The following is a 21,831-nucleotide window of genomic DNA, read 5'->3' on the forward strand; positions in this document are numbered from 1 at the left end:
CCACCAATCCCACTATCAGCATGACAATTTATAAAAAATTGGTAAAATACACAGATTTAATGGGATTTTATACTGTATAGTATTCGGTACATTTAAGTACTCTTCTTGTTTTCTACCTGTGGAGTGCTTGCTTTGGACAGTCGGTGACTGGGCCTACTCTTATCAGTGTGTAGTCTCCTGTGCTCTATGTTAGAGTGTGTTATCAGTGCGTTTCTCGTGCTATACTGGAGTCGGTGGAAAGGTATTGGAAGCAAGTCATGATGATGCCAATGACCAATGATACAGGTCTGGTATTGAAACTGAACTTCTTAATCACAATATCTGTCATGACCACAGCAAGTGTTTAAATGGCATGGTATCTGTCATGACCGGACCAAGTGTTTAAATGGCATGGTATCTGTCATGATCGCAATATTGTTGTGCCACCAATATTTTATGACGAGTAGTTCAAGCTCGAAAGTCACCTTTGGAATGGTATGCTAATGATATTGTTGTGACATCATAGCAGTGTTACCAAGAGTTTCTCTTATTTTATTAGATCCAACTTTAGTCTTTTGAACACTTATCTTTTTCTTTGGTTTGAATGGACAAATCAAACATAGGCCTTACAGAAACAAGCTTTATGCTACATGCACATATCCATGTCTGATCAGAAAGTTTAGGATGGTGAAAATCTTTTTGTCATGCACCTCAGCCACGCCCTAAGTGCAATGCTTATTAAATTACCCTTTTCAAATGTGTGTAGCTGTAATGTTGACCTGTAATGTTGGGTATATATTCTCTCAATCTGAAATTGACTATAGAAACTTTGATATAACAATGTAGGTTGATACTGAACTATGTCACTGAGAAACATGGATACATTGTTCAAGTAAAAATAGACAATGTGTGAATTGCCATGTGTTTGAATCAGGCCTTTTCTATACAACACAGAAGGGTTGGATAAAACAAGATGTATTTGACTTTAATCTGATTGCTGTGATTGAGTAATCAGAAAAGATGGATAGTGCTGAAATTGGGGTGAAATACTTTTGGGAGAAGTTCTGCTTCTATTTGTAAGCACAAAAGTTTTTGCCATAGGATTTCCACTTTTAGGCTTTGCCAGAAAGCTGATGGTCAACAACATCCAAGTACACGTGTTTGTAAATATACTGCTTTGCTTGTTAAATTAAAAACAAGATTCCTGAAATGTGAGTGGCTTCGCTTAATTTTGTTTCTTTCCTGATGTTGCTGAATTTATTTACTACCATAACATGACATATCTGGTTTCACTCTTAAAATGAGTTGCAGAAAACCAATACATTTATTACAATTCAACCATGCATGATGCAGTGCATGTTTCTCATTATACACATTCTAAACCCTTGAACGTGAGGTTTAGCCCAAATGTTAAAAAGCCTGTGACACATCAGCACTGTGATGAGTCTGTCACCCAACCGGTTGTAATTTAGCCTGAATATTAAAGTATGTCTCACATATCCCTTTGCATAAGAGCATCAGAAACAACTCCAAGTCAGTGCGAGTTGAGAAGGCCAGCCAGTGCTAGTGAGTTGTGGCTCTCCTACATGGAGCTCAGGGAACATGTTGTGCCCGGCTATGGCTCTGATGCAATCTGAGAGGACAGTTTCTCAGTGAGAGGGAGGAAGGAAAATGTAGCGAATGGGAGGGAAAGATAGAGAAAGGGAGGGAACAAATGGGCTCTCCTAGTACCGTCTAACACACATCCAAGGTAAACAAGGCGGGCGGGCAGTCACGCCAGTCCCAGTCTTGTGCTACCATCAAAACAAACAGTTCCAGGCCTGGCCACAGCCACATGGCCTATATGGCTTAGCCCTCTTCATTGATACCCCTAATACCCCTCTCAGAGCCTCATAAAAGGACAATTGACTGCCCTTCCTGGGGTTGGCTCACACATCAGCCACTGCCATTGTACCAAATATGTGTTCCATCGTTTGGGGGGCAAGCCCCCTGGCCTAGTCTATTGCCCTTCCCGCTATTAAAATAACATTTGGCTGAAATGGCAGTTTGTCCCCCAGGCCTTTCCTCCCCTTCCTGATGCTGTGAGTGATGCAGTGACACAGGGTTTTTCACCCTAGGTCAGACCCTGGCCGCTGCTGGGGCCACCACCATTATGGCCTGGACTTTTGTAAACAAGGAAGTGAATGTTGGGAAGTAAATGGTGACTGTTGTGGCTGTCAGTGGGAGAGGGACTCCCTAGTTGGCTGTTTGTCTGGTCAGCAAGGGGGGGGGGTGGTGTATATTCAGCGATGTGAAATGTTGCAGATAGAAATAGATATAAGGAATCATATCAATGTGAATGTTGTGTAACAGACCCCAGACAGCACTGCAGGTGGACCTGTGTGTGAATCTAATCCTCTCCACAGGCATTTCACTATACGCACAATCACATCTGCTAAACACGTATGTGACCAATAACATTTGATTTGAGATTACTCTCTAGTCCCACTGTTCCACTCAGTCTAGTTTGGCGTCAACTGAGCCCGGCTGTAACAGAAAACCAGTGACGCAAAACAACAGGGTATTAATCTCTCTCACCTTACTTATTAATGTATTCAGTCAAGTGGAAAACATGGCCGGAAATTGAACCCCAAGGAAAGTGTTGGCAGCAATTAAGGGCACTCAATGACTTATTAGGGGTACTTTGGAGAAAGCCAAGGTGTTGACAAGAAGTATGTGTATTTTCATGAACCAGCTTTGAGAGGTGTGGAGGTGTTAGAGAATTTGCTTTGGATTCCTGGTAGGCGACTAGCAAGAGAGCAGGAGATGGTCCTCTGTATGCCCTTATAATCATGTGGTGGGCGTTGCTTGACTATGTATTTTAGAAAGCATATGTCGTTGTGACAGTAAGGCGTCATGGCAACGCATGCAAAGCAAAGTGACCTCACATGGCGGCAGGAGCTGCCTGATAATGTGTCAATTTACAGTATGCCTTCTCTTAAAGTCACAACTTCAATCTCTACATTATTTCACATTAAATATTTCCGCTGCTGCAAGAAATGCAAAATGACTGGTGTTTTTTTATAATAACCTATTCAACTTGAGGAATGTAATAATGTACCATGCCAGTATGGTAACTGGTACTGTACAGTTAGCCTTCTTACTCTTTGTGCCAGTAGGACATTTACATCACACGCTTTAGTTTAGTGGGCTGCTGCCATTTTAGCCCACATTTCTACTCTGCCTTTTATTAACCATTTTGTGCTGTTAAAAACAAAGTGGTGTAATATGGGTTGACTCTCTTTCCTTAGAATAATGACTCTTATTCCAAAGTGCATAATGAACATTGAGGTCAACAAATCATATTTCATCATCTATCTAGAGCTGGTGACCAATTAATGAGCTCATTCACTCATAAAACCATATTGATTATTTTATGTTTCGGTTAATGATGATATGAGGCCTCAGAGGGGGAATGGACAGTTTTTCCAGGGATTGATAATCCAAAGTCACAGTCATCCAGACCAGACAGACAGAGGCCACAGCCAGAACTCAGCCTGCCTGGCTCCCCAGTACAAACTGAATGGATGAAAAATGCTGTACTTGAATACCTGCAAGATACAGCAGCCTTGCACCTGATAGATAGTAAACTACAGTATAGTATGGTTGCCGTTCATAAACCTTACCTTGATGTTTCACGGCTATATTCATATTCTCATTTATTAAGCTGATTGAGGGACTGATGCTAAAAATAAGCAAAAGCATGATGGTGTAATGTACAGTATCTGACATTCAATAATTCAGTGGAGCTGTCTCTATTCAAATAAACAGTTGACATAAAATAATGCTAAACTTAATCTCTGGCATGTGATTTGCAACCTGGAGAAAAACAGCTGCTGAAATGTCAGCAATGGCAAATCATCTGTACATGACAGCCATATTGTTATTCATATAACAGCAGTGTGTGGGTCAGGTGAGGGGTCCAGGGAGAGGAGAGCCACACAGGGCTTACATAAACCCCCCTCAATCCCCAGTTCTCCCCTCCCTCTGTTCCACTCTCCTACATAGACTAATATAATATGTGTTCACCTCCGACCCTCTCCTGCCCCCCACAGCCCCAGCCAGGGGGAAATTCATATTTTAATCTCTGCCAGATTCAATGGACAGCCCAAACGATGAGAGAGAAAATGGATGAATAAATTATGAAGTGGCAGTTTGTATGACAAGGCTGTTAAAGCACTTGCCAAGTCAAGACAGAAAGGGAGTTGACACTGTTGCAAACCATCAGTCCTCGGTTTGGCAGCCGATTCCAGTTAGGATATTATGTTCAATGTGGGACATGGAAGTAGACACACTGTGGGTGAAGTCCGAAGTTCATATTGTTAGAAATGGTTGTTGGGTTTTAAAATACAGGAAAAATATGAATAAATCTTTAAAAATACTCATGTCTCACAACCACAAGACAGAAAAAATATAAACGTGAGCCCTCAAATTGGCAGTAAATGTAAAGCATTGAAACTACCATGTTAGACCACATCCACCTGAAGTGAGGAAATACTGCATAACAACCACTGTAGCCTTACAGACTGATGAAAAATAGGTCAACACCATTAGTCGGGAGAGGTAGTTCCAGACACAGCAGACAGATACCATGATATCTGGCTCCACAATGTGGTCACTTTGTACATAACAACCATCAACCAGGCTGTTTGTTGTGAACATCTATTCTATTGTGTGAGGTTACTCAAATCAGGCACACATGAGATATTAGTAAGTGATTTATTTCCCCCCACAAAATCAGAGAAATCTATAGTGGTGCATCTTTTCCGCAACACCACTAGGAGGTTCTACTGCACATTACATTTCATCTGTCAACACCGAGTTGCAATGCAGCCCACACATTAAAATGGTTAAAAATTTAGATTTTCATTCAAGACTGGTTACAATATTACAACATTGTGCATTTTCTTTCCAGCACCAATGCGCAGCATTGTCAAAAAGCATGTCTGTCTGTTACAAACAGCTAGAGCCACGAGTTGCCCCATAATAACCATTATGTTAATATCTAGGCTCAACCTTACATTCTGAAATACTACAGACAACTGGACACTACCCTAAACTGTAAGCAAAAACATCACTTCAAAACAGGGAGTCAGCCCAAGCTCACTACAATGGCAAAAAAAAAGAAAGAATTACTACTGTACTCCTTGGCCTAGAAAACCTCCGTACTTAGACTGAGCTCTGGGCCCGTATTCACTGATCTAGGATCAGTTCTGCTTTTTCGATCATAATTAAATAGACAAGGGGAACCTGATCCGAGATCAGCACTCTTACTCTGAGTCGCTTTGTGAATACGGACCCCAGGCTATAGGAATACATAATATCACACAATATTGTTATAACATGAATAAAATGACCTCAGTCCAACTGGTAAAGTGTTCAGTAACTGTGGAACAATAGAAATATAATTACAGAATTATAGTTATTGTGTTTCTGTGTGAGGATTACCAACACATCCCAAAAGGTACATTTTTTCATTATTAGTTACATTACAGTGTAAATCGGTACAGTATACATCAATGATTCGTCATATCAAATAGCTATTCTCAGAGAAGTCAACCTTTGCATATATTATCACTCTTTACACATTGTACTTAGCTAATCCCAATAGAAAAAACACTGGCTGGTTTCACAACTATTGAACCCCAAAAGAAACTAACGGGTAGAATTGGTTTTATTATCTAAACTAGAAGGTTGTGGGAGTTGAAGTTTCTCCTAATGTCACACTGCTGACTTCCTGTGTTGAGAGAGAAAACAGTATACATCATTGTATTGCTGTTTATGTTGATTTAGGGGGATATTCTAGGTTACTGAAACGAGTTGTGTTCATTTGGCACCAAACGGAAAAAAGGGACAAAAACAGGGAGGGACTACCTGGACCCATATTGACAAAGCGTCTTCAGAGTAGGAAGTGATTATTTTGTTTTTACGCTGCTGCTACTCTCTGTTTATTATCTATGCATAGTCACTTTACCCCTACCTACATGTACAAATTACCTCGATTAACCTGTACATTGAATCGGTAGCGGTACCCCCTCAGTATTGTTATTTTAGTGTGTTTTTACTTTAGTTTATTTAGTAAATATTTTTTTTAACACTGCATTGTTGGTGAAGGGCTTGTAAGTAAGCGTTTCACGGTAAGGTCTACCTGTTGTATTCGGAGCATGTGACTAATAACATTTGATGATTTTGATCTAGGACCAGCTCCCACCTGTCAACGTAATCCTATTCATGGTGAACTAAAAGACAAAACTGATCCTAAATCAGTACTGCTACTCTGAGATGCTTTGTGAATACAGGCCCTGGACTTCAGTTGCAAAACATTTGCCACCGTGTGCACTATTGCATATCACCCAGAATTGCCCTTGAGAATTAAATAAGTGAAAAGAAGCACTTGATTTGGCCTCTGACAGACGCCTCACACTGTTATTCCTGAGTTGCATCCCTGCGTTACGCTGCGTAGTGAATGGTTGATGAGTGTGTCAATAATCATAGAAACAGCTGCTCCTGTCGCACTGAGTCACCCCACACAGTCTCTCCCAGACCAGACAGACTGGTTAGTTGGTTCATACCATTGTCCTGTCTCTAGAAGTTGAGGAGGTGTTCCCTTTCTGTGCCGGCGTAGCGTTTGTTGGCTGCAAACACCTTGGCCTTGTTCACCGAAGGACCTGAGGCGAGAGACAGATGGTGTCATTTTTTCAAAGGCATAATGGTTAAGGACTTTTGGGAGGCAACCTCCCCCCTATTCCATGCAGTGTAAACATACAAACAAACTGGTACTTACTGTGATGAGGCACAACATACTCAGGTGTTAAGCAAATATGAATTTCAGGGCACACTTCCTTTTGTTGATAGAGGGTGCTAGTGAGCTTACAGAGAAGTGCTATAGTGTGCTGTTAGGAAGGGGAATTATATGTGAGGTGAAAGGCCACACATTTAGACACAAACCACACCCTACACACACCATGCGTACCTGCGTAGCTGAGCAGCACAGGGAGGAAGATGAGTCCGTGCGTGGCCCCCAGCAGCACCATCGCCAGGTACATGCGGAAGTAGAAGATCTGGAAGATCTGGGACTTGGACAGAGCCAGGATCAGGATGCCTCCAAACTTAGTCAGAGTGATGCCACTGAACACCTGGGAGAAGAGGAGACATGGTTTAGTTCCATTCTGCTGGTCAGCATTCCCTCCAGTCAATAATGAGTCAAATAACCAGTTTCTAAAAACCTGAGTAAAACAAGTCATTTCTACTTTTCTAGATATTCCATTCAAGCCAAGAATTCAATTTTACTCCACAGTTCATTTTGCGATACTATTTTTGCATGTCAGATATACTGATATTTCAGAATCATTGGGCAAAGGATGAACTAAATGCTTTTTCTTAAAAAAAATATTCAGACAGTGTGCCATTTCTATGGACAGAATCAGCGTGCCAGTCTGTGGTGAAAAACAAGAGTAGAGCTGGGGTGTATTCATTAGTCCTATTCCATTGCAAAACATTTTGTCTGGTGCAAATTGTTTTGCAACCTAAACAGTTGACCGTTTATTCCAGATACTACACGGAAGCAAACAGAACACAACATGGAGGGACCTACCGGAATTTGTCCTATCGAAACAATCGGTTTAGTTGCAAACCGTTTTACAGACTAAACATTTTGCAATGCAATCCAACTAATGAATACACCCCTGTACTTACTGAGCTGCCCATGTGGGCCAGAGCCTCCTCAGCCCTCTCCACCCTGGTACCCTTCACACTGATGGAGAAGGCCCTCACTATGTGACTGCAGAACTCCACAGAGATACCACAGCTCTGCAACACACACAAACAATTAATAGACTAGGAATACTGGGCTGTGTGCTGTGTTCACAACAAGGAGTTTTCTTCATCCTCTTGGTGTCAAAATGTGGCAAGAAATAACTACCAAAACAACCCAGATAAGACAATTTATAGGAAGACATGATTTTAAAATCAGCTGCTATCAGCCCGTTTCTTCACTCACCATGACAAGGTTGACGAGGGACACAGCGTTGAGGCTGATGTCCCAGAGCCACATGACCCCAAACATATTGACCAGGATCATGGCGATGGTGATGCTGACCAGCACTCCTGACCACAGCTCAAAGCCCAGCAGCACTGTGGTAACCACAAAGATGGCCGCCAGCGACACGCCCAGCTGGAAGACCGTGTCGTAGGCTATGGTCAGGTACTGCTCATAGAACACGTAGAACACACTGGAGGGAAAACAACGGTTACAATTGAGGACTAAACTAATTCAACATGACTGTATTACAGGATGTAGAAAGCTACATGTTGTGAAGTGTGTATTTAAAAAGGTGCAACATTCATTGCCCTAGTTGTGGCCACTCAGGACACTAAAAAAAGATTTGACCAAGAAGCAAAACAGGGCAACACTTTTGACTGGCCAGAATACATACAGATTTCATCTTTTAGACTGACCTTCAAATCAAATCAAATTGTATTAGTCACATGCGCCGAATACAACAGGTGTAGACTTTACAGTGAAATGCTTACTTACGAGCCCCTAACCAACAATGCAGTTTAAAAAAAAATTGGGATAAGAATAACAAATAAAAGTAACAAATAATTAAAGAGCAGCAGTAAAATAACAATAGCGAGACTATATACAGGGGGGTACCAGTACAGAGTCAATATGCAGGGGCACCGGTTAGTTGAGGTAATATGTACATGTAGGTAGAGTTAAAGTGACTATGCATAGATGATAACAACAGAGAGTAGCAGTGGTGTAAAAGCGGGGGGGCAATGCAAATAGTCTGGGTAGCCACTTCATTAGCTGTTCTGGAGTCTTACAGCTTGGGGGTAGAAGCTGTTTAGAAGCCTCTTGGCCCTAGACTTGGCGCTCCGGTACCGCTTGCCGTGCGGGAGCAGAGAGAACAGTCTAAGACCTAGGGTGGATGGAGTCTGACAATTTTTAGGGCCTTCCTCTGACACCACCTGGTATAGAGGTCCTGGATGGCAGGAAGCTTGGCCCCAGTGATGTACTGGGCCCTCTGTAGTGCCTTGCGGTCAGAGGCCGAGCAGTTGCCATACCAGGCAGTGATGCAACCAGTCAGGATGCTCTCGATGTTGAAGCTGTAGAACCTTTTGAGAATCGGAGGACCCATGCCAAATCTTTTCAGTCTCCTGAGGGGAAATAGGTTTTGTCGTGCCCTCTTCACAACTGTCTTAGTGTGCTTGGACCATGTTAGTTTGTTGTTGATGTGGACACCAAGGAACTTGAAGCGCTCAACCTGCTCCACTGCAGCCCTGTCGATGAGAATGGGGGCGTGCTCGGTCCTCCTTTTCCTGTAGTCCCCAATCACCTCCTTTGTCTTGATCACGTTGAGGGAGAGGTTGTTGTCCTGGCACCACACAACCAGGTCTATGACCTTCTCCCTATAGGCTCTCTCATCTTTGTCGGTGAGCAGGCCTACCACTGTTGTATCATCGGCAAACTTAATGATGGTGTTGGAGTCATGCCTGGCCGTGCAGTCATGAGTGAACAGGGAGTACAGGAGGGGACCCTGTGTTGAGGATCAGCGTGGCAGATGTGTTGTTCCCTACCCTTACCACCTGGGGGCGGCCCGTCAGGAAGTCCAGGATCCAGTTGCAGAGGGAGGTGTTCAGTCCCAGGGTCCTTAGCTTATTGATGAGCTTTGAGGACACTATGGTGTTGAACGCTGAGCTGTAGTCAATGAATAGCATTCTCACATAGGTGTTCCTTTTGTCCAGGTGGGAAAGGGCAGTGTGGAATACAATAGAGATTGCATCCATCTGTGGATGTGTTGGGGCGGTATGTAAATTGGAGTGGGTCTAGGGTTTATGGGATAATGTGTTGATGTGAGACATGACCAGCCTTTCAAAGCACTTCATGGCTACAGACGTGAGTGCTACGGGTCAGTAGTTATTTAGGCAGGTTACCTTAGTGTTCTTGGGCACAGGCACTATGGTGGTCTGCTTAAAACATGTTGGTATTACAGACTCGGACAGGGAAAGGTTGAAAATATCAGTGAAGACACTTGCCAGTTGGTCAGCGCATGCTCGCAGTACACGTCCTGGTAATCTGTCTGGCCCTGCGACCTTGTGAATGTTGACCTGTTAAAGTCTTACTCACATCGGCTGCGAAGAGCATGATCACACAGTCTTCCAGAACAGCTGGTGCTCTCATGCATGCTTTAGTGTTATTTGCCTCGAAGCGAGCATAGAAGTAGTTTAGCTCGTCTTGTATGCTCGTGTCACTGGGCAGCTCTCGGCTGTGCTTCCCTGTGTTGTCTGTAATGGTTTGCAAGCCCTGCCACATCCGACGAGCGTCAGAGCCGGTGTAGTACGATTCGATCTTAGTCCTGTATTGACTCTTTGCCAGTTTGATAGTTCGTCGGAGGGCATGCCATCGGAGGAATCCCAGAAATTATTCCATTCTGTGCTAGCAAAACAGTCCTATAGTTTAGCATCTGCTTCATCTGACCACTTTTTTTTATTGATGTAGTCACTGGTGCTTCCTGCCTTTTTGCTTGTAAGCAGGAATCAGGAGGATAGAATTATGGTCAGATTTGCCAAATGGAGGGCGAGGGAGAGCTTTGTATGCGTCTCTGTGTGTGGAGTAAAGGTGGTCTAGAGTTTTTTTTCCCTCTGGTTGCACATTTAACATGCTGATAGAAATTTGGTAAAACTGATTAAAGTTGGCCTGCATTAAAGTCCCCGGCTACTAGGAGCGCCACCTCTGGGTGAGCATTTTCTTGTTTGCTTATGGCGGAAAACAGCTCATTCAATGCCGTCTTAGTGCCAGCCTGTGGTGGTATGTAACCAGCTACGAAGAACACAGATGAAAACTCTCTAGGTAGATGCTGTGTTTAAACGCACTATACAACCCCTCTCTAACCCTTAAAACAGGAAGTGTAGTAAATGTAAACAGGAGTGGCCATAAAACTTGGATGTCAAGGTCAAACAAGAGAAAAACTGTGTTACAATGGCAGCCATAACAACATGTTATGAATTATCTAGGACTGACTAACTTCACCTTTTATGGTTATTTTAAGGAACAAAGACCCTGGTTTTTGAGTCCTAAAAGACCACAAAATTTAACAGCTTTCAGAGCCGGTTCATTTAGCCAGATAAAATCAGGAACTCAAAAACAGTGAGCATGAGGGTGATATGGAAACAACACTGGAGCAGATAATAACTCCTATTTGAGTGAGATAACAGGAATCCTTAACTAACATAGGAGTTAGCCTAGTTTACCTGTAAGGGAAGACTTTGTGTCCCATGGCAGTTGTGATGTTGTCAGCCAGCACGCGGGCCATCTTCATGGCATCTATAAAGTCAGGTGAGTCCTTGAGGATGGTGTGGTAGGTCATGAAGTAGGTGGCCCCCACAGACGTGTCGTTCCCCTTTAGAACCACCGCTGAACTGTAGGCCGCGTGACCACTACAGGACCACAAAGACCAAGTTAGAGACAGAAAGAGTCATTCAGTTAAAAGGAATTTCAATTCCCTTAAACTGAATGATTAATTTGCAAATGTAAACGTTCATAGACAATTCTATCAGCTGTGGTGAAAAGCAAAAGTGAAAAGTAAAGATTCAGACGAGTGGTTTACCATCAACTCAAACCCCACATCCAATATTTCTCAATACACAATCCATTATGAGCACTACCTGGATTGCCAGAGACATAATAATTACCCTTTCCCACACTTGACATTGGGGTTGTCTGACAGGAACATGGGTAGGAACTTCATGAAGTCCTGTTCCGTAGGCCTCAGCTTCTCACTGGGGGTCATGGAGCGGCAATGCACGCACAACGTGTCCACCACTGATGAGAGTAGACAAATAGGTACTTTAATACAATATCAAATTACAAAGAAAATTGCAGAATGCCCCAGGGGAGTTGTAATATCTACAGTGTGTATGTGTGTGTGTGTGTGTGTGTTACCTGAGGCATTGCAGAAGGTCCCAGAGGAGTTGTAATATCTACAGTGTGTGTGTGTGTGTGTGTGTGTGTGTGTGTGTGTGTGTGTGTGTGTGTGTGTGTTACCTGAGGCATTGCAGAAGGCCCCAGAGGAGTTGTAATATCTACAGGTGTGTGTGTGTGTTACCTGAGGCATTGCAGAAGGTCCCAGAGGAGTTGTAATATCTACAGGTGTGTGTGTGTGTGTGTGTGTGTGTGTGTGTGTGTGTGTGTGTGTGTGTGTGTTACCTGAGGCATTGCAGAAGGCCCCAGAGGAGTTGTAATATCTACAGTGTGTGTGTGTTACCTGAGGCATTGCAGAAGGTCCCAGAGGAGTTGTAATATCTACAGTGTGTGTGTGTGTGTGTGTGTGTGTGTGTGTGTTACCTGGGCATTGGCCCCAGAGTGTAATTCTACGTGTGTGTGTGTGTGTGTGTGTGTGTGTGTGTTACCTGAGGCATTGCAGAAGGTCCCAGAGGAGTTGTAATATCTACAGGTGTGTGTGTGTGTGTGTGTGTGTGTGTGTGTGTGTGTGTGTGTGTGTGTGTGTGTGTGTGTGTGTGTGTGTGTGTTACTGAAGCCCCGGGGTTGTTACCTGAGGCATTGCAGAAGGCCCCAGAGGAGTTGTAATATCTACAGTGTGTGTGTGTGTGTGTGTGTGTGTTACCTGAGGCATTGCAGAAGGTCCCAGAGGAGTTGTAATATCTACAGTGTGTGTGTGTGTGTGTGTGTCTGCATTGCCCCCAAGAGTTGTGTGTGTGTGTGTGTGTGTGTGTGTGTGTGTGTGTGTGTGTGTGTTACCTGAGGCATTGCAGAAGGCCCCAGAGGAGTTGTAATATCTACAACAGGTGGACTGAGGCTTGACCCAGTCAAAGTAATCATCCAGCCACGACGACGGGTTGAATCCTATAGTGGTGCTGGGGGACAATAACATGGAGAGTATTTGATCCTTTTCTATTGGAAGATATTCAAGAAAGTCTCATAATTCCTTCAAACAAGAAGGTATTTGTCAATGAGTTCACTGCTATAACAACAGCAGCTAAACCCAGAGTTCTAGTCACCCTGTTTGAGCTAGACTGACTTCACAGCATAATACTGATGTTAACATGCAGTCCAAAGGTAAAAAGAGTGGGGGGGCTTGCTGTTGCTTCACTCACTAGTTGCTGAAAGGGAGGCGGGTGTGTGAGTGTGTGTGTCACTCACTAGTTGCTAATGAGAGATGCTGTGTAGACCTGTTGGATCAGAGAGTTATTGTTGCAGCCCACCCCTCCACACACAGAGTTCTGGCCCTCCAGACTCAGGTAGTCATGGCCGTCCTCCACCACGAAGTAGACCGGAGGACCCGTGTGGAGGTACGTACTCAGGTTCTTAAAGTAGTCCAGCACGTACGAGTCCTATAGGATGGGAGATTCAATAGAGAGATGTCCAGCATGAGCCAATGTATCAAAAACTAAGCACAAAACCAAACGTCATTAGCCCACTGAGTGGGGCTGGTGGAGTTAGACGTAATAGACATACTTACATCAGGCATGGAGAGCTTCTGGTCTAGTCCAATCTCTACCTTATTGGTGACAGCAATACTGAAGGACAGCAGCCCCACAAACACAGCCACCTGTCCAAGAAGAGGAGACATTAAAGACAAACTATGGACGTTTAGTAGCTAAATGTTTACATCAATTGTTGGCTTAAATGCTGGCTCTATTGTACATTTACATTCAAATCTGAGTACCAGCACTCCTTGAGGATGAAAAGGGCGTAGATCTACTCACCACTATGGGTCTGACCCACTCCTTGAGGATGAAGGGGGCGTAGATATTCTTGAAGAAGCGGAAGAGGAAGCCATCAGTCTTCCCCTCATTGCCCTCTGGCAGCTTCACACAGCACATAATGTCCAGACGATTCTCCTGGCAACACAACACGTTCATTCTTGAAGCACAAGAGAATGATGTCCAGTTATTGCGCTAACGCTAGTCAACAATGGGTCCAAAAATTACCTTCAACTTCCTTCAAACTGCACACAGAGACATACAAATTGTATCCATGAGTTTCTCAACCAGTTGAAAACATGTGAATGCATACAACTGGTAAATTCCAACCTCCCACGTGGTTACGAATGCAAGAGAAGGCCCCAAGGACCCAATTAGTAAAACAGGTATTGACAATTTACTTCCATATTAGACAACTCCAGTGTCTCTATCTGAAAGAGCTGAAAAATCTGGATCCCTACAAATCAGATGGACTAGACAATCTCGACCCTCTCTTCCTCTTCCCTATTACTAGTCTGTTCAACCTCTCTTTCGTATCGTCTCAGATTCCTAAAGATTGGAAAGCGGCCGCAGTCATCCCCCTATTCAAAGGGGGAGACACTCTAGACCCAAACTGTTATAGACCTATAGCCATCCTGCCCTGCCTTTCTAAAGACAAGTGAACAAACAGATCACCGACCATTTCAAATCCCACCGTACCTTCTCCACTATGCAATCTAGTTTCCGAACTGGTCATGGGTGCACCTCAGCCACGCTCAAAGTCCTAAACGATATCATAACCGCCATCAATAAAGGACAGTACTGTGCTGCTGTCTTCATCAACCTGGGTAAGGCTTTCGACTCACTGTATTCTTATCGGCAGACTCATCAACCTGTCAATCACCACATTCTTATCGGCAGACTCAACAGCCTTGGTTTCTCAAATGACTGCCTCGCCTGGTTCACCAACTACTTCTCAGACAGAGTTCAGTGTGTCAAATTGGAGGGCCTGTTGTCCGGACCTCTGGCAGTCTCTATGGGGGTGTCACAGGGTTCAATTCTCGGGCCGACTCTTTTCTCTCTATATATCAATGATGTCGCTCTTGCTGCGGGTGACTCTGATCCACCTCTACGCAGACGACACCATTCTGTATACATCTGGCCCTTCTTTGGACACTTAACAAACCTCCAAACGAGCTTCAACGCCATACAACACTCCTTCCGTGGCCTCCAACTGCTCTTAAATGCTAGTAAAACTAAAATGCATGCTCTTCAACCGATCGCTGCCTGCACCCGCCCGCCCGACTAGCATCACTACTCTGGACGGTTAGGACTTAGAATATGTGGACAACAATAAATACCTAGGTGTCTGGTTAGACTGTAAACTCTCCTTAAATCCAGAATCGGCTTCCTATTTCGTAACAAAGCCTCCTTCACTCATGCTGCCAAACACACCCAGATAAAACTGACTATCCTTCCGATCCTTGACTTCGGCAATATCATTTACAAATTAGCCTCCAACACTCTACTCAGTAAATTCGATGCAGTCTATCACAGTGCCATCCGTTTTGTCACCAAAGCCCCATATACTACCTACCACTGCGACCTGTATGCTCTCGTTGGCTGGTCCTCACTACATATTCGTCACCAAACCCACTGGCTCCAGGTCATCTATAAGTCTTTGCTAGGTATAGCTCCGCCTTATCTCAGCTCACTGGTCACCATGTTCTCTGCTGCCAATGACTGGAACAAATTGCAAAAAAATTAAATAAAAAATAAATCACTGAAGTTGGAGACTTATATCTTCCTCACTAACTTTAAGCGTCAGCTGTCAGAGTAGCTTACCGATCGCTGCAGCTGTACACAGCGCATCTGTAAATAGCCCATCCAACCACCTACCTCATATTTGTTTTTCTTCTCTTTTGCACACCAGTATTTCTACTTGCACATCCTCATCTGCACATATATCACTTGTGTAAATTGCTAAATTGTAATTACTTCGCCACTATTGGCCTATTTATTGCCTTACCTCCTTACTTCATTTGTACACACTGTATATAGATTTTTCTATTGTGTTATTGACTGTACGTTTGTTTATGTGTAACTCTGTGTTGTTGCTTTTAACGCACTGCTTTGCTTTATCATGGCCAGGTCGCAGTTGTAAATGAGAACTTGTTCTCAACTGGCCTACCTGGTTAAATAAAGGTGAAATTAAATTAAAGTGACATCAGTGCACTGCTCATTATTTAGTAGGCTGTGATGTTCATGCTTAGCTGGGCATGACATGGTAATAATGAACCTGGGAGTTAATAGTGACAGAGAAAGCTGACAGATACTCTAACAAGCCAACCCTACCCTAGTCCTGTGAGTCATCACCAGTCCTCACCACCGTGCTCACCAGTCCTCTCAGAGGAGCAGCGAATAGTGTGTAAGCATTTCTGTTTTTTAATCCCCAGCCAAACTCACCTCTTAGCACACCTTCTGCTTTTAAGTCATTCCCCAACCCTCCTCACCAGGCCCTCCGTGTCCGGCCTGGAGCGTGAAGTCATGAGCTCTACTGGTCGGCTACAGCATAGCAACTTAGTGGTGCTGAAAGCCCTGGTCTGCCCTAGAAAGCCTATGTAAATTACAATCGCCAGAACGACTAAACAAAACTTTTAGACTGACATTTTGGGCTCTAAAATGTATTTATTACAATCATGTTTGATCCCCACAGTGAATTATTTTAAAGTTCACAGAGGATCATGTGCTGACACAGACCAATCACGGGCCGGCAGGCTACGACGAGGCTCCTGCCCTTATGCATGTGCACCTAAGGGTGTGTTTTGTGCTGTGCTTTTATCCTCTGTCTAGTTCAAATGTTATCAAGTTTAGTGTTCTCCATGGTTAGTCTGTCATCATGGTTAGTCCGTCATCATGGTTAGTGTTCTCCATGGTTAGTCCGTCATCATGGTTAGTGTTCTCCATGGTTAGTCTGTCATCATGGTTAGTCTGTCATCATGGTTAGTGTAGTTGTATATACCTATTATAATGTGTGATTATTGCTTTTTATCCTGCTGATTTTCTTGTGCATGTAAAGTGACATTGGATGTCGTGAAAAGCTCTTAAAATCAAATGTATTATTATCCAGATGAGAGCAGAGTCAACAAGCCTGTCAAGTGGAGATGGAGGTGCTGACCAACGTCTATGAGGATGACAGCATGACAGGGTTTAAGAGCCTTTGAACGGGGTATGGTAGTAGGTGCCAGGCGCACAGTTTCCTGTGTGTATCAAGAATGGTCCACCACCCAAAGGACATCCAGCCAACTTGACACAACTATGGGAAGTATTGGAGTCAACATGGGTCAGCATCCCCGTCGAACGCTTTCGACACCTTGGAGAGTTCATGCCCCTAAAAATGTAGGCTGTTCTGAGGGCAAAAAGGGGGGTGTGCAACTCAATACTAGGAAGGTGTTCTTAATGTTTTTGACAACTCAGTGTGGATCGTATGTCTGAGGTCATTCTTTATGATGACATAATGATGCAGTTGCACAAATGATAAAGAAGTCTACAATCATATAAAAGTCTACAATCATATAAAAATACAGAATCGAGATAATGTATGTGTAGTCCACTCTTTTCTCATGGGGTAATCCAATCTAGCCTAACCGAGTTGGGATGGGTTGTGATGGTAGCCCATTCACTTTCAATTTTCTGGTGGAAGGCCCATGGCCACATGATACCTAGACTAGATAGGGTACTTATTAACTTTGCGCAAATTTGAGTTTGATTTTACAATGCGAGTCACCATGCCGGCATGTTCTGTATTTAACTGTACTAATCGTCACTCGAAAGAGTCTAATCTTCATTTCTTCCAATAAGTCAACCGTAATTCTGATTATCATAGTTAGTATTTGCTGTCTGTTTTGTTTTCCAATGTTAACCTGGCTAAGTTCTAGGTAACGGTGAACATTCAAATGAATCTTTGGACGTAAAGGTTTAACAGTAGGCTAGCATCAGGTTCATATACATTAAAACTAGGTTGACTCTCAGGCAGGATGAAAATGACTACGTCGACCATGATCCTTTGCTAGTTACTGCCACTTTCACCATGCCCCTTAGTGATTTCTTCGTGCCATTTAGCCCTATTCAGCAAAATGGCACGCTTCAAATTCAAATACCTCCGGCTTCATGCGCCATCGGGAGTTTTCCATAGTCACGTCAGCACTATCACAATATACTGGTTGTAATGTCCATGCTCCTCACCTCCTGCCTCTTGGCGTCCAGGCCCAGCAGGCTGACGAAGCAGCTGATCTGTAGCAGAAAGTCAATGAACACAGCTAACCCAGCAAACAGGGAGAAGGTCCGCACCGCTGGCATAGTGGACAGGGCCCCTGGAGAAGAAAATAATAGTTAACTCATTGACAGAGCTCCAGACTAAAGATTGTAGTTACAAAACATTTGCAGTCAATACTGAAATCCATAGAAAGGACCTAGCTGACATCTTCAATTATCTACATCTAGTGTGTTGGGACATACTATTTGGCTACATTATACAATATGTTTGATTGTTGTATAATAATTGTAATTTGATGGTTGCTTATATTTGTCCTATTGTAGACATGTACACGTGTGTATTAATACACGTGTGAATTGGAAATGTTTTTTTGTTAATTTTTTTATATCCCAACTCTCCCTGAGAAACCCTCAGAGTGGCGTCAGAGCCAGGATCTGCCATTATCAACGGCGACCATGGGTTAAGTGCCTTGCTCAATGGCACATCAACAGATTTTGCACCTTGTCAGCTCAGGGATTCGAACCAGTAACCTTTCGGTTACTGGCCCATCATACTAACGCCAGACTACCTGCCGTCCTCAGTATGCCAAGTAGCTCAAATAAGCAAAGAGAAACGACAGTCCATCATTACTTTGAGACATGAAGGTCGTCAATCCGGAACATTTCAAGAACTTTGAAAGTTCTTCAAGTGCAGTCGCAAAAAGCATCAAGCACTATGGTGAAACTGGCTCTCATGAGGACCGCCACAGGAAAGGAAGACCCAGAGTTACCTCTGCTGCAGAGGATACGTTCATTAGAGTTACCAGCCTCAGAAATTGAAGCCCAAATAAATGCTTCACAGAGTTCAAGTAACAGACATCTCAACATCAACTGTTCAGAGGAGACCATGTGAATCAGGCCTTCATGGTCAAATTGCTGCAAAGAAACCACTACTAAAGGACACCAATAAGAAGATGAGACTTGCTTGGGCCAAGAAACATGAGCAATGGACATTAGACCGGTGGAAATCTGTCTTTCGGTCTGATGAGTCCAAATTTGAGATTTTTGCTTCCAATCGCCGTGTCTTTGTGAGACGCAGAGCAGGTGAATGGATGATCTCTGCCTGTGTGGTTCCCACCGTGAAGCATGGAGGTGGTATGATAGTGCTTTGATGGTGACACGGTCTGATTTATTTAGAATTCAGGGCACACTAAACCAGCATGGGTATCACAGCATTCTGCAGCAATGCACCACCCCATCTGGTTTGCGCTTAGTGGGACTATCATTTGTTTTTCAACAGGACTATGAGCCAACACACCTTCAGGCTGTGTAAGGGCTATTTGATCAAGAAGGAGAGCGATGGAGTGATGAATTATGACCTGGTCTCAACAAAGACCTGACTTCAAACCAATTGAGATGGTTTGGGATGAGTTGGACCACAGAGTGAAGGAAAAGCAGCCAACAAGTGCACAGCATATGTGGGAACTCCTTCAAGACTGTTAGAAAAGCATTCCAGGTGAAGCTGGTTGAGAGAATGCCAAGAGTGTGCAAAGCTGTCATCAAGGTGGCTATTTTGAACAATCTCTGCACTTAAATAGCGAATGGAGGACGCTTTCCCATGGTTAATTTTCATGCCAGCAAGGCCTAGCCTATAGAAAGCTGATGGGATCCCCTATTTTTAGTAGAGGCCATCACTCAATTGCATAGCCTATGAAAATGTTGCGCAACATGAGCTCATGGGCTTTTATGAAGTGTTTGATTCGATTTTTGATTACATTTGCATTGATGTCAGAGTGATTAGAGGGACAATAGAGTGCTGAGTACCAGGCAGTTAGCAAGTTTGGTAGGCTACTAATGACCATCAGCAGCAGAACTTGAAGAAGCCTAAATTATCAAAACTAAACGGTCAAGTGGAATTTGACTGCCTTCATGACCACTAGTGTGGCGGTAATATGGTCACCGTAACAGCCCTAGTTACAGGTCATTCTCATACCCAGGAAGAAAGCCACGGTCTCAGAGAAGGAGGAGAGGAACATGCTTGGAGCCACGTCTCCTAGGATACGGCCTATCTGCTGGTGCAGCTCTTCATGAGTCATCCGCTCATCCCTCTGTACAACACAACACACACAGGAGGTAAATACAGTGTGTGTGTGTGTAAAAACAGAGTCAACACTGGTATTCAAAACTATGTCCAATAAATCATGGTTAGTGTAGTCAGACAAGCATCACGCGAGCATAATGCCTACCTGGTATGTCTGTACAATGATGAAGATGTTGTCGACGCCCACGGCCAACACCAGGAAGGGGATGACCTCGATGACGATGAGTGTGAGAGGGACGCCAGCGTAGCTGAAGATGCCCAGAGAACAGGCCACTGAGCTCAGCACGATCACAATGCCTGCTATGCCCAGGGAGATCTTAGAGTCCACCTGGGAAGGGACAAAGACAATGAGTTGCTCACATTTAAAATGTGTTATTTTTCTGACGTTTGATTTACTGGATGCATTATTCATTCATTCTCAATGCTTTCGAAATTAGTTTTACAAACTCACACCGCAAACGATATGATCTTTGCAAATGAAACAGATATCATGTTACTAAATGAAATGGTGACAAGGTGAACAGCTGGACAATACACTATTGTAAAGTGAGTTAGTTGTCTCACCTGTATTCGTCTGAAGCTGTGGATATGCCCCAGAGCCAGGGAGATGTAGACCAACATCATCTTACTAAATTAAATCAACTATTATCATGTCTGAAGTTAGTTACCACTAACCAATACTCTCCTGAAGCTGTGGATATGTCCTAACGCCAGGGAGATGTAGACGAACATTATCGCATAGCTGACCACGACGGTGCTGAGGTCACTTTCGCTCTCACGGTTGATCTCGTCCTCGATGCTCCTCTCAGAGTTGAAGGAGATGGTCAGGTTGGGGTTTGAATAGTTCTTCAGGAAGCTGATGAATCTGGAAACAGAGACATGGAGGGTTGTGTTAGTGCAATGGCAACTCATGGCACAAAACCAAACCATTTTTGACTTGTGAAATATGAAATGAATTTAGTCTATACACTAGAATCTGAAGGTTGATAGCTGACAAAGTATGAGATTATTGCTCACTCTTTCTCCCAGGCCAGAGCTTTCCCCAGCTTGACAGTGTCATTATGGTAGTTGTTGACAGGAAACGTGATCACTAGAGCTGTGGCGTTGTTGTAGTTGGTTGCTACAGTGGGGAAGAAAGATGCAAATATGTCATGGTCAGGGAATTTGTGTTGACAGTAGACAAACTATAGTAAATCAATACAGAAGATACTGAAGGATAGCATATCCAAGAGATTCAAAGCTGCAAACAGTCCGAGACAGCTAATTACACCCAATTCTACACAGGCCAATTACCCCCAAAAATGTGGTCTCTCTGCATAATAAAAACTATAAAATAAACAATTTGTGCTTAAAGTGACTATATAAAAGGAGTTATGCAATAAAGTTAAGCAATTTTAGCACTGACAAGTTTTCCCAACTCAAACATACAAATAAACATACCCACAGAAAAAGCAGGACAAAATAGAAAGGTATATTGCACACTGACTAGTACATTATATTTCTTTGTGTGATGATGTACATGTAACCCCACTCACCATCATAGCCTCCCAGGACCAGCCAGGGGAAGATGGGGCCTCCGTAGGTGCCCAGGCAGGGATCGTGGAGCAGACTGGTGTCGTTGAGGGACGCTGGGGCACTACACACAGGAGAGACAGAGCGAATGCTTTAAGAACTCTGAGGTAATATACATCTATGACTACTATTCACCATTTACAGCTTTGAGTATATACTTGCTGAAGGGAAGTGAGGAG

The 21,831-nt window shown here is 43.6% G+C and overlaps 1 protein-coding gene across 1 annotated transcript in view; it reads right to left on the reverse strand.

The window, feature by feature from the left end:
• Positions 1 to 4,723: 4,723 nt before the first annotated feature.
• Positions 4,724 to 21,831, reverse strand: part of npc1 (Niemann-Pick disease, type C1) — a 30,560-nt gene continuing 13,452 nt past the window's right edge. The window contains exons 10-25 of the mRNA XM_014140538.2: positions 21,616 to 21,716; positions 21,098 to 21,200; positions 20,756 to 20,945; positions 20,226 to 20,408; positions 19,973 to 20,087; positions 17,971 to 18,098; positions 13,750 to 13,884; positions 13,503 to 13,592; positions 13,184 to 13,374; positions 12,782 to 12,897; positions 11,716 to 11,845; positions 11,275 to 11,460; positions 8,018 to 8,249; positions 7,714 to 7,827; positions 6,992 to 7,154; positions 4,724 to 6,686 (exon numbers count right to left, since the gene is read on the reverse strand). Coding sequence (XP_013996013.1) covers positions 6,604 to 6,686; positions 6,992 to 7,154; positions 7,714 to 7,827; positions 8,018 to 8,249; positions 11,275 to 11,460; positions 11,716 to 11,845; positions 12,782 to 12,897; positions 13,184 to 13,374; positions 13,503 to 13,592; positions 13,750 to 13,884; positions 17,971 to 18,098; positions 19,973 to 20,087; positions 20,226 to 20,408; positions 20,756 to 20,945; positions 21,098 to 21,200; positions 21,616 to 21,716 — 2,260 coding nt within the window. The 3' untranslated portion in view covers positions 4,724 to 6,603. The remainder of the gene's footprint in view (positions 6,687 to 6,991; positions 7,155 to 7,713; positions 7,828 to 8,017; positions 8,250 to 11,274; positions 11,461 to 11,715; positions 11,846 to 12,781; positions 12,898 to 13,183; positions 13,375 to 13,502; positions 13,593 to 13,749; positions 13,885 to 17,970; positions 18,099 to 19,972; positions 20,088 to 20,225; positions 20,409 to 20,755; positions 20,946 to 21,097; positions 21,201 to 21,615; positions 21,717 to 21,831) is intronic.

The sequence above is a fragment of the Salmo salar genome, chromosome ssa14 (assembly GCF_905237065.1).
Source record: "Salmo salar chromosome ssa14, Ssal_v3.1, whole genome shotgun sequence".
Taxonomy (NCBI): domain Eukaryota; kingdom Metazoa; phylum Chordata; class Actinopteri; order Salmoniformes; family Salmonidae; genus Salmo; species Salmo salar.